This window comes from Amblyraja radiata, chromosome 7 (genome assembly GCF_010909765.2).
Source record: "Amblyraja radiata isolate CabotCenter1 chromosome 7, sAmbRad1.1.pri, whole genome shotgun sequence".
Lineage (NCBI taxonomy): Eukaryota > Metazoa > Chordata > Chondrichthyes > Rajiformes > Rajidae > Amblyraja > Amblyraja radiata.
In genome coordinates this window covers 17,409,551-17,422,593 of record NC_045962.1, presented here as the reverse complement: position 1 = coordinate 17,422,593, position 13,043 = coordinate 17,409,551, and the positions used below count along the sequence as shown (strand labels likewise).

Below are 13,043 nucleotides of genomic sequence, written 5' to 3'. Positions count from 1 at the left end.
GTGAAGATATTGTTTAAATGGTGCAATGCTAAAAGAGGTATGTGAACAGAGAATATGGGATTCATATACACAGCTCTTTGAACCTGGAAGCACGGGATGATACATTTGTAATAAAGGCCTATAGGATTGATGTGCTGCTTCATAGACCACATCTAGTTAACATGCAGGTGAAGAATTTTGGAACGATGATGATGCAGCAAGCCACTTGTTTAATATATTCACCCATTTCCTGATTCAGCTCCAATCTCTAAGGGATCTCATAATTCACACTATTCCCATCTTTTTCTCCTACTTGTAGATGTATGTAGAATCTATTTGTCTTATTAATTCCCAGGAATTATCTTTCCCCTCTCCCAACAATTTTTTGGATACAATAAGGCACACTACAAACATTGAACATAGGGAGTATAGGGAGAGGTTCAGCAGGCCAGGACTTTATATGCAGAAGGATGAGAGATTATTTAATAGAGGTGAATAAGATCACGAGGAGAATAGATAGGGTAGATGCACAGAGTCTTTCACCCAGAATTTCACATAGGTTTAACGTGAGAGGGGAAAGATTTAATAGGAACCTGGGGGGTAACTTTGTCACATATTGGACAAGCTTGCAGAGCAGATAGAGCAGGCAGGAACTATACCAACATTTAACAGACATTTGGACAGGTACATGGATAGGAATGGTTTAGAGGAATACGGGCCATGTGTGGGCAAGTGGGATTAGTGTAAATGTGGCATCTTGATCAGCATCGGCAAATTGGACCAAAGCGCCTGTTTCCATCTCTTTGAATCCAAGATCAATTTTGGTTATCCATGGATGAATGACATTTTGCTTCTGTTTTCAGTTGGCATGGGAAGTGATTACCAAGTGGACAGAAGAAAAGATTCAAGGATGCACTCAAAGCCTCCTTGAAGAATGTTGCATCCTCACTGATTACTGACCCCCGACAACTTAAAGCAAAGATGAAGTATTCGGGACGGTATCGAGAACCTCGACCAAACATCAGGATGGCAGAGTCCTTGAGAAGTGGCGGAAGGTGCACATTTCTGAACAGACTACCCACCCACCCTGTCAACCATCTATCCCATTTGTGGAAGTGTTCCCACATTGGCCTCATTATACATTTCATATCCCGGATGGACGTAAATTATTCTTGATCCCTAAGGACTGCTTAAGAAGAATATATTTCACTTTGAGCTTATATTTCTTCATGGAATATATTTTTTTAATTGTTTTAGAATATAGCTAATGATTTACTCTTCAACACTATTGCCCTGGAGAAGATGGCAGAGTACTATAATTTTGAAGCTCTGCAGCTATTCTCTTGAGTAAGAAATTTCAACATTTCCACCAGCGATGACAGAGGGAATAGAGGCCTGGAAAGAGTGGATGTGGAGAGGAAGTTTCCACTAGTGGGAGAGTCTAGGATTAGAGGGCACAGCGTTAGAATAAAAGAATGTTCCTTTTGGAAGGAGATGAGGAGGAATTTCTTTAGTCAGCAGGTTCAATGCCGCAGACAGCAGTGGAGGCCAAGTCATTGGGTATTTTTAAGGCGGAAATTGGCAGGTTCTTGATTATTACGGAGTCAGGGGTTATGGGGAGAGTGGGGTTCAGAGGAAAAGATAGACCTGCCATGTTTAAATGATGAAGTAGACCTGATGGGCCAAATGGCCTAATTCTGCTCCTATCACTTATGAACTTATGACTATGACATATTTCCAAATCAGGATGGTGTGTGACATGAAGGGAAACGGGGAGGTGCCGATGCTTTCATGCACAGAAAGCCTTTGTTATTATTGATAAAGGTTGCAGATTTGGGCAGTGGTGTGGACAGGCAACTACCATGCTATATGTAGATGGCACGCACGCCATCCACTGTACACCAGTTGTTAAACAAATGAATATTCTCAAGTGGTGGATGGTGCTGGTAACGCATTCATCTAGCCAAGTGTAGAGTATTGCATCACAGTTCTGCTGCGCGTTAATGATGGTGAATAGGATTTAGAGTGTCAGGGGATGAGGCACCCCTCACACGGTAGCCAGCCTCTGACCTGCTTGTGTAGGCATGATGTTGATGCGGCTGGTCCAGTTTTGATTTTGGTCATTGATAAACCCCAGGATCTTGTTAGTTGGAATAGTAATGGCAAAAAATAACATTGTTGAATGTCCAAGATAATTGGTTGGAGTTTTTCTTGTTGGATTTGGTCCTTGTCTGGCATGTTTGTGCCACAAATGTTACTTGCCATTCGTCAGCCCATGCCTGAATGCATGCAGGTTCAGATGTTTTAATTGCTTGGGAGTTCCAAATGGAATTGAACATAGTGCAAAGATCAGCCTTCATCCACACTTCTGACCCAAAAGATGGAAGGAAGGTCCATGATGAATTAGCCAAAAGTGGCTGGATCTAGGACACTGCTCTGATGAACTTTTGAAGAGGTGACCTGAGGTGAGTTGATTGACTTCTTACAAACACAATCATCTTCCTTTGTCTCAGGTCAATCATTGGAGTATTTCTTCCATGATGTTCATTGATATCAGTTCTACCATTCTCCTTGATGCCACATCCAATATTACTTCGACATTAAGAGCACTCACTCCCACATAACCACTAAAATTGTACGCTGTGGTCCTTGCTTGGACCAGTGTCCTGAGAAGGTCTGATATGAAAAGTTCCAGGCTAAACCCAAACTGTAACCGATTAGTAGTTTACTGGTGAGAAAATCCTACACGTAGTACTGTTGATGTTATCTCCTTGAATTTGCTGATGATTGATTGTAAACTGATTGAGAAATCATTGGGCAAGTTGGATTCACACTGATTTTGATGAACAGGGCATATCTGTTCAATTTTCTATATTGCCTTGTCATTGCCGGTGTTGTAAATGTAGTGGAACTGTTTGGCTAAAGGCATGGCTAATCCTGGACCAAAGGCCTTCCATAGTACTGCCAGAGAAACAGGAAACTGCAGATGCTGGAAATCTTGAGTAAAATACAAAGTGCTGGAGTAGACACAAAATGCTAGAGTAACTCAGCAGATCAGGCAGCAACTCTGTAGAAAAGGAATAGGTGGTGTTTCAGATCGAGATCCTTCTTCAGACTCAGGACATCTGAAGAAGGGTCTCGACCCAAAACGTCACCTTTTCCTTTTTTACAGAGATGCTGCCGGACGCACTGAGTTACTCCAGCATTTTGTGTCTTTCTTCGGTATAAAGCAGCATCTGCAGTTCCTTGCTACATAAATACTGGAGTAATTCTGTGGGTCGGGCAGCATCTGTGCTGGTTGTGGATGGATGACATTTCAGGTTAGGACCCTCTTGAGCCACATATTGAGTCCCATAGCCTTGGCTGTATCCATTGCTATCAGCCATGAGAAGTGAATCAAATTGCCTAGACGCTGGCTTTGAGATGATAGAGAATCTCAGAAGGAAGCGGAGGCAGATTAACCACCCAGCACTTTTGAATGAATGTGGTTGTGAATTTTTCAGCCTTGTCATTACCATGTATGTCTTGGGCTCTGTCATCATTGATGATGGGGATGATCATGCGGCCTCCTCTTCTTGGTAGCCATTTAATGGTCTTCTAAGGTCATCATTCCCTGTGGCACATAGCCATCTATTGAATGCTCTATTTACTGGTTAGCATTCATATAGTCCCGCCTGGCAACTTCACAACAAGGAACCACAATTTTCATACAACTGATCTGGCTCCTGACCAGTCCTCCACTCTTAATGAGCCAGAGTTGATAGTCTGACTTCATACTTGGGTACGTTTCTGTTGCTGAATGTCCATGATGTTTTATAGATGGCCAGCTTTGAGCTGTTGGATTTGTAATGAATTTATTCCATTTGGTATCATTGCAATAACACAGAACATGATGGAAGTCATCCTCTCCATGAAGATGAACTTCAACTCCACGAGAAAAGTATTGTGATCATTTTTATCAATACTGTTAAGGGCACATTCATCATCCACAAGCAACTGCTCATGACAAGGCCAATTGAACAACAGCAATTGTATCACATGATGCTATGGTTAATTAATCTTCTGTTTCTGCAGTTTTTGTTTCCATATATATTCTCCTCCATATCATTGAAACACAAACTAATAACTGTAGTTGACAACTGATTGTCGGACAAGAATCATACAACGTGATCCTTTGGCCAACTCGGACATGCCGACCAAGATGTCCATCCACGCTGGTACCAAGAGGATAAAGGATGTGAATAAAATTAAATTATTTACTTCCTATTGTTTTTAGTTAACATTTTAAAAATATTCATGACATCTATAATAAACTAGACAGAACTCTGTAGTCATTATCTTTCATGATTGTTTAGTATTGAAATGTGGTGGAACTTACCTGCTCGCCTTTGATTCCAGGTTCTCCTTTGTAGCCGATTTGTCCCAAATATCCCTGAATTAGAGAAATAATGTTATAACCACATGCCGAGTTATCAAAAATAACAACGTTTTTTTTATCCAGAGCATGGTGAATCTTTGGATCTCTCTTGCCAAGAAGGCTCAGTTACTAATTATAGTCGGGACAGAGAGTAATTCATTTTCAACACTTAGGGAATCAAGAGATTTGGGAGACTGCAGGAAAGTGGCACTGAGGTAAAATATCAGCCACAAATGTAACGAGTGGCTGGGCTGACATGAGGGTTGGCCTCCTCTTTCATTCACATTTGATCAAAACTGTCAACCCGCCTCTGTGTTTAACCAATTTTAAATCACTTGCAAAAAAAGTCACTGAAACATTTCATTGAAGAAGGGTTTCGGCCCAAAACGTTACCTATTTCCTTCGCTCCATAGATGCTGCTGCACCCGCTGAGTTTCTCCAGCATTTTTGTGTACCACTGAAACATTTAATTGTTTTATAGTAATTTTCCTAAAGGAGTGAATCTTCCTGGCGGAGGTCAGTGGTCCTTATGAGCAGCCCTGGCTTGCAGCCATACAAACTGAGGTAAGTCCTGGATTTATGTGTACGTACTGTGCATCCAGGTCTTACTGGCAGAAAACTGGCTAGATCTATCTGTTCACTCCACCACTGGATTCACCGTAGAGTCCAACAGTAGCATCCAGTCTTGTTTGGGATTCACTAAGGATTTATTTCTCAGACGATGCATCGATCGGAGGATCTGAGACAACATTAATTTTACTGGGGACTCCAGACTTCCAGATTGAGAGACTAAAAAGAAGTGATTTTATTTATTTACGTAATTTTTTTGCTTCACTTTAATGTTTGAAATTATTTGAAGCACATTTATGTTTTAACTTGGTTTTGTTATCATTTTTTAATGTTACGATAATTTTTTTTAGATAAAGTATTTCAATTTTAATTGCATTCAACCTTTTCTGAATAACAGACACCATTAAAAGTTCTTGAAAATATTGACAGATTTGAAAGGGGACAAAGCTCTGGCTACAAAGTTTGTCAGGGTCATCCAGGGAGCTGGGCCTGTGTATTAAACTGAGGCCTAGTTGCCATCCAGACCTGGTTGCCAGGCTTAAAGAGTGGATAACCACTGAGATCAGCTCTCCATATCCATCTCCAGGCTTGCATGAGAGCTACATCGGTGATGATTCTCTGTGACAAGAGAGGACAGGCAGGTGGGCAGAGGAGGGGGGGTAGCTCTTCTGGTGAGGAATGGAATTCAGTCCCTTGCGAGGGAAAACATTGGAACTGACGAGGTAGAGTCACTGTGGACTGAGTTGAGGAATTGCAAAGGCAAGAAGACACTAATTGGTGTTATCTACAGACCTCCAAATAGTAGCCCGGATGTAGGGTGTAAGTTGCAGCAGGAGTTATTTCAATATGCAGGTAGACTGGGAAAATCAGGTTGGTTCAGGACCCCAAGAAAGAGAGTTTGTAGAATGCCTCCGAGATGGATTCTTTGAGCAGTTTGTAATGGAGCCGACCAGCGAAAAGATAATTCTGGATTTAGTGTTGGCCAATGAACCAGATTTGATAAGAGAACTCGAGGTAAAGGAACCGCTTGGAGGTAGTGATCATAATATGATTAGTTTTAATCTGTAATTTGAGAAGGAGAAGGTTAAATCAGAAGTGTCAGTGATGCAGTTGAACAAAGGGAACTATGAAGGCATGAGAGAGGAGCTGGCCAAGGTAGACTGGAAAGGGATACTAGCAGGAATTACAGTGGAACAGCAATGGCAGGAATTTCTGGGCATAATCCGGAAGACCCAGGATCATTTCAATCCAAAAAGGAAGAAAGATTCTAAAGGGAATAGGAGGCAACTGTGGCTGACAAGAGAAGTTAGGGATAGAATAAAACTAAAAGAAAAGATGTATAACACATCAAAGAGTAGCCGGAAGCCAGGGGATTGGGAAACTTTCATAGGACACCAGAAGGAAACAAAACGGGCTGAAAAGATGAAGTACGAGGGGAAGCTGGCCATGAATGTAAAGAAGGACAGTAAAAGCTTCTTTAGATATGTTAGGGGAAAATGAATAGCAAAGTCAAATGTGGGTCCCTTGAAGGCAGACACGGGTGAAATTATTATGGGGAACAAGGAAATGGCAGAAGTTGAACAGGTACTTCGGATTTGTCTTCACTAAGGAAGACACAAACAATCTCCCTGAAGTACTGGAGGACAGAGGATCTAAGGGGGTCGAGGAACTGCAAGAAATTTTCATTAGGCGAGAAATAGTATTGGGTAGGCTAATGGGACTGAAGGATGATAAATCCCCGAGGCCTGATGGACTAGTTCCCAGGGTCGTCAGGGAGGTGGCTCTAGAAATAGTGGACGCATTGGATGCTATCCAATGTTCAATAGATTCAGGATCAGTTCCTGTGGATTGGAGGATAGCTAATGTTATCCCACTTTTTAAGAAAGGAGCGAGAGAGAAAACGGGGAATTACAGACGTTAGCCTGACTTCAGTGGTGGGAAAGATGCTGGAGTCAATTATTAAAGAGGCATTTGGATAGCAGTAAAAGGATTAGTCCAAGTCAGCATGGATTTATGAAAGGAAAATCATGCTTGACTAAACTTCTGGAATTATTTGAGGATGTGACAAGTAAAATGGATGAAGGGGAGCCAGTGGATGTAGTGTATCTAGACTTTCAGAAAGCCTTTGATAAGGTCTAAGATACCATGTGCCCTAAAAATTAGAGCACATGGTATTGGGGGTAGGGTGTTGATGTGGATAGAAAATTGGTTGGCAGACCGGAAGCAAAGAGTAGGAGTGAACGGGTCCTTTACAGAATAGCAGGCAGTGGCGAGTGGAGTGCCGCAAGGCTCGGTGTTGGGGCCGCAACTGTTTACCATATATATTAATGATTTGGAAGAGGGAATTAGGAGCAACACTAGCAAGTTTGCAGATGACACAAAGCTGGGTGGCAGGATGAACTGTGAAGAGGATGTTAGGAGGTTGCAGGGTGACCTGGACAGGTTGAGTGAGTGGGCAGATACGTGGCAGATGCAGTATAATATAGATAAATGTGAGGTTATCCACTTTGGTGGCAAAAACAAGGGGGCAGATTATTATCTCAATGAAGTTAGGTTAGGTAAGGGGGAGGTACAGCGAGAGCTGGGTGTCCTTGTACACCAGTCATTGAAAGTTGGCGTGCAGGTACAGCAGGCAATGAAGAAAGCTAATGGAATGTTGGCCTTCATCACAAGAGGATTTCAGTATAGGAGTAGAGAAGTTCTTCTGCAGTTGTATAGGGCTCTGGTAAGACCACATCTGGAGTATTGCGTACAGTTTTGGTCTCCTAATTTGAGGAAGGACATCCTTGTGATTGAGGCAGTGCAGCGTAGGTTCACGAGATTGATCCCTGGGATGGCGGAACTGTCATACGAGGAAAGATTGAAAAGACTAGTCTTGTATTCACTGGAGTTTAGAAGGATGAGGGGGATCTTATAGAAACATATAAAATTATAAAAGGACTGGACAAGCTAGATGCAGGAAAAATGTTCCCAGTGTTTGGCGAGTCCAGAACCAGGGGCCAGATTTTTAGAATAAAGGGGAGGCCATTTAAGACTGAGGTGAGACAAAACTTTTTCACCCAGAGAGTTGTGAATTTGTGGAATTCCCTGCCACAGATGGATTTAAGAGAGAGTTGGATAGAGCTCTAGGGGCTAGTGGAATCAAGGGATATTGGGAGAAGGCAGGCACGGGTTATTGATTGGGGACGATCAGCCATGATCACAATTAATGGCGGTGCTGGCTCGAAGGGCCAAATGGCCTCCTCCTACACCTATTTTCTATGTTATATATTATCAATAATGTAGATATCTCAACTTGAAACATTAATTCTGTTTCCTCTCTCTATACAATATGCCTAACTTGCTGTCTGGATTTCTACTTGAGACCTAACCACAAGCTGCTGGGGATCAATGTTCACACTGGGATAGACACAAAATACTGCAGTATCTCAGCGGGACAGGCAGCATCTCAGGAGAGGAATGGGTGATGTTTTGTGTCGAGACCCTTCTTCACACTGCGAGATGGATGCATACAACTTGTAAAAATGGAAAAATATTTTTACTGATTCTTTCCTATCTTTCTCATTGTTAATCAATGTTACTTATAAAGATCTTAATTATGAATTTAAATCTTTCATTGGAAACCATATTTCAAGAGTGAACCTAGTGTGTTCACAATTCATCCATTTTAAATAAAAGAATGGCTATTAATTTTAACTTCCATTTTGTGGCTGGCTTGACCAGATCTTGTGTACGGCAACCTTTTAGTTCGGAGGCGTTAACCCAATAATGAATCGTTGTGAATTAAACTATATTATTTTATCCTGAGATTTATTGGCCAACTCTGCACTATCGTCAATGGCAATTTGCAACCGTGATTATCGTTAGCATGAGTCAATTCCAGTTAACGGCTGGGCACAGAATGAAAGGATAACTTAAACAACGAGAATAAATGCAGAAAAAAAAAATCAAAGCAGTTTACACATAAATCATATTCATTTTATGTTAAGTAAAAGTAGAGTTAATGCTAAAATCATATTGTTAATATAATTAGTAAATAAATCTCGTACCCTTTGACCTTTGACTCCAGGAGGTCCAGTGCTGCCTTGGGGACCATGAGACCCAAGAGGACCTGGAAATCCAGCGGGACCCCCAAGGCCTGGTGAACCCTGTACAATGGATAGAAGACAATTAGGTGTTGGTGCAATGAATCAACATGATTTAAAAAGTCACAACTTTCTTCACCGAGCAAGGGAAAAGGCCAGCCAGACAGATTGACTGTGAAGAGACGCTACAATTCAGAGAAAGGGACTCGTATGAATTCAATGTGTTGGAGGTACCAAGCAAGTGTTTTTATATTGCCTGAGAATGGAGTAAAAAATAGGAGAGGGATTCAGCCCTGTATTTTTAGTTTAGTTTTGCTTAGAGATACAGCATGGAGACAGACCCAGTTCTAGGCTGGTTCACTGGACCACTTAAATGTGTGGAGACCCAGTTCAAGGCTGCTTTACCAAAGGGAGCTGCGGCAATGCTCTGTGTTAAGACATGGCTCACCCCCTGCTCCCCAGACTCAGCCATCCATCCACCATATGGACCGTATGCAGGCATGTGGGAAAGGGAGAGGCGGAGGCATCTGCCTCATGGTCAACTCTTCGTGGTGCTCAGACGTGGCAGTTCTGTCTAACTCCTGCTCTCGGCACCTGGAACATCTGGCGGTGAAGTGCCGCCCCTTCTACCTCCCGAGGGAATTCACCTCCATCATCCTGACCGCGGTCTACACCCCACCCCAGGCAGACGTCCGTCTAGCATTAGAGGAGCTGCACGCCGTGGTCAACAAGCACCAGTTAACGTACCCCAAAGCCTTTTTCCATTTTCCTTTTTTCACCATAGCCGGGGACTTCAACAAAGCCAACCTGAAAAAATCACTCCCAAACTCCCACCAACATGTCGCCTGCAGCTCGAGGAATAAACACCCTCGACCACTGCTATACGACCATCAAGGATGCCTATTGCTCTATCCCCCACCCTCACCTAGGGAAATCTGACCATTCAGCAGTGGGGGGGGGGGGACTATTTTTAATCTCGTACCTCGACAGAGATGCGATTTTTTTCCCGTACCGTATCTCCGTCCGCACTGCGGCTTAACATCGAGGAGCTGGCGGCCTCTTGATGGAGACCGATTTTAGGAGTTCCAACCGTGGGAGCCTCATGGAGCTCACGGTCTCTAGTTAGAGACCAACTGGGATCCCCAAGGCGCAGGAGCTTCGACCGCCGGTTGCGGGAGCTTCGATCGCCCCGACGGATGGTTCGACTGCCCCAACCGTGGGAGAATAAAGATGAAGAAGTTTGGACTTCATTGCCTTCCATCACAGTGAAGAATGTGGGGAATCCACCGTGGTGGGTGTTTATGTTAACTTTTATGTAGTTGTGTGTCTTGCTGCTTGTTTGTTAGTATGGCTGTATGGCAATTCGCATATCACTGTACCTTAATTGGTACACGTGACAATAAAAGACCATCATTTATGTTCACATATCAAATTTCTAGCATCGTTTTTCAACGTAAATATATTCTCAGTTCAGAACTATTACCAGATGGCATTAAAAAATGTCATCATCCATACAAAAGTGAGTCACAGCGTTAACTGGCCTCTTTTACATTCTTGAAGTCCATAGTTGGGAATCCATTAAAGATTTAACTGCATTGCTGCTGGGAGTGAATGAGGGTAGGTTACAGCAAATGTAATGGAAAGAGCCTGTGTGGAAGGTGGGCTCCATCCAGTGAGGCTGCGGGAAGACAGGAGATCTGCATCCATGCCTCTGGAATGTTGTCAGCCTGCTTCTTAATCAGAAAGACATTTCGGGATTAGCCATCCAGATTTCATTTCGCTCTATTCCTGAGCATTTTAAAAGTTTATTTAAACAGAGCTCTCTGGACATCAAATCCACATCAGAAGTAAATTCATTCCAGCTCTGTGTGTAGACAACTAGGTCATAAATTATATATTAGTTTATTTGGATGGGATTTGCTCCGTGGGGAATTTAGAATCTAATCCAGTGAATAGAATTTAAAAGAAAAATGCTCTCCACTCCTTTAAGCAGCATAGTTGCTCCAAACTATACCAATCCGATCTTTTTCTAAGAATAAAAAGGAAGGGGGAGGAGACTGAGAGAAACAAAATTCTTCATGTTGGAACTTCGAGGTACCGATAAATCTTGTAGACTTTGTTTGCTGCTCCCTTAGACATCATGAAATCCTGTCCAACTCCTGGCTTCCTCCAGATGTATTATGGTCTCAGAAAATGGCTTTATTGCACATGGACCAGGCTTGTGATTTTATTGCACATAGACCAGAATTTAATAATGTCCACTTAGACAATAGATCACATATAATCGTTCACTTCAACATCAGTAAGATACACGTAACCATTGTGTCTCGATGAGGGAGGGGGAGGGGGGGTATGGAGGGGGGATTGGTTGCATTTCCAGAAAATGGTCTGTATAGTGATCTTCTTAAGATAAATCATTTGTGCATGGATCAAGAAATGTGAATTTACAAGATCAATTTTGTGGTGATTTATTGAATCAACACACTGCAAGAGTGAACTTTACTTCACATCTCAAATTTCTGGGCCGTGATTTGTGATTTCCGTGAGGGCGACCTTTCTTAACCCAAGTAGTCATAGCATGGGGCATGTCTATATTTTTTCAGAGTGGCCTTTCGGTGCTGTGAGTGTTCTACTTATCACATATACATTTGTAAAGAGCTTGTTTTCACGCTGAACTTATTAACAAAGGAGAATGCTGGCCCAGAAGAACTGCCTAGCTTGCTTTTACTACTCCAAAAATAGCTAATCATATGAATTCCCTGGAGATATTCCAATAAACACATTCCTTACTGTTTGAAACATGTTTAAAGACGGTAATAAATAGTTTTTTTACAGGATAATTCGGCAGTTTGTAGTTCGGTCTATTGTGGGCATTCTTTCTAAAATGTGCAATTTTTGAGCAACGTGTTAACTTTTTCAAGGAAAAAGAAGATGTGAATCGTTTCAAATATTATTATGAAAGAGGAAACACCAAGGAAAGAAAAGAAAGGAAAAGAAAATGATTGTGGACTTGAATGGAAATGTATATCTAAAATATCATGATTACAGTATAATGACAGGAATAAAATAAATAATGAGGAAATAAATTGTTTAAAAAATTGGTGTGCCTCAAAAATACTTTACTTTAATTAGTTACCAATCAACTTCATCAATTCTTTATGAAGGAAGTTGGCTTCTTAATCAAGGCCTAAAGTTGGCAAGGAATGTTTATTTCTAAAGCAAACTCACCAATGGACCTTTTGCACCGAAAGTTCCATCAAGCCCAGGTGGCCCCTGGAAACAAAGCAAAAGGCAGATTAAAGATGTACTTTAGCCGAATTTTTTCATTGAATCGAAGCCCTGAGATGATTTCCACAACTTACGACGGTGCCTGTCGGTCCAGTTGTACCCTGACGGCCAGATGTACCTCGTTGTCCCTGGGGTCCTTCAGGCCCACGGACACCTGTTGGGCCAGGTCCACCCTAGGAACAAATGCAATAGAAAATCAATTAAGTTCTCAGTCTTGCCAAGTGTATTTAATTATTTACTTAAAAAAATTATTCGCCCGCTGAAATATTCACTGGCATGCAAAGGTGAATTAATATTCACATGTTTCCAAAATCATAAAATGTCAGCAAGAAGTGGGATGGATCAAGCCTTGAGCAGGTGGAGATAACTGACAATAGATGATTAACCAATACATGTTTATAACCCATGGTTAGTAAATGAAACACAATTTCTTTCAATTAAGGACAATTGCCATTCTATAGTGCCATTAACGAGTTAAACTGTTCACATGAACAACATCAATTAAATAATGATGCCAAGCTTTGAGGGGAAATTGGGCCAATTTTTCCTTATACCAGTATTCACACCTCCAAACCTCTATTTCAATGGCCAATCTTACTGACTGTGGCACTCATAGGATGGGCCATGTAAGAGGCTTCACGTGTACAGTAAAACATATATTCAGCTAAACATATATTAAACATTGGAAATTAATTTAGAACATA

The 13,043-nt window shown here is 41.8% G+C and overlaps 1 protein-coding gene across 1 annotated transcript in view; it reads right to left on the bottom strand.

Moving 5' to 3' along the window:
* LOC116975080 (collagen alpha-2(V) chain) overlaps positions 1–13,043 on the bottom strand; it is a 246,679-nt gene that overhangs the window by 69,490 nt on the left and 164,146 nt on the right. The window contains exons 19-22 of the mRNA XM_033023785.1: positions 12,414–12,512; positions 12,280–12,324; positions 9,016–9,114; positions 4,358–4,411 (exon numbers count right to left, since the gene is read on the bottom strand). Coding sequence (XP_032879676.1) covers positions 4,358–4,411; positions 9,016–9,114; positions 12,280–12,324; positions 12,414–12,512 — 297 coding nt within the window. The remainder of the gene's footprint in view (positions 1–4,357; positions 4,412–9,015; positions 9,115–12,279; positions 12,325–12,413; positions 12,513–13,043) is intronic.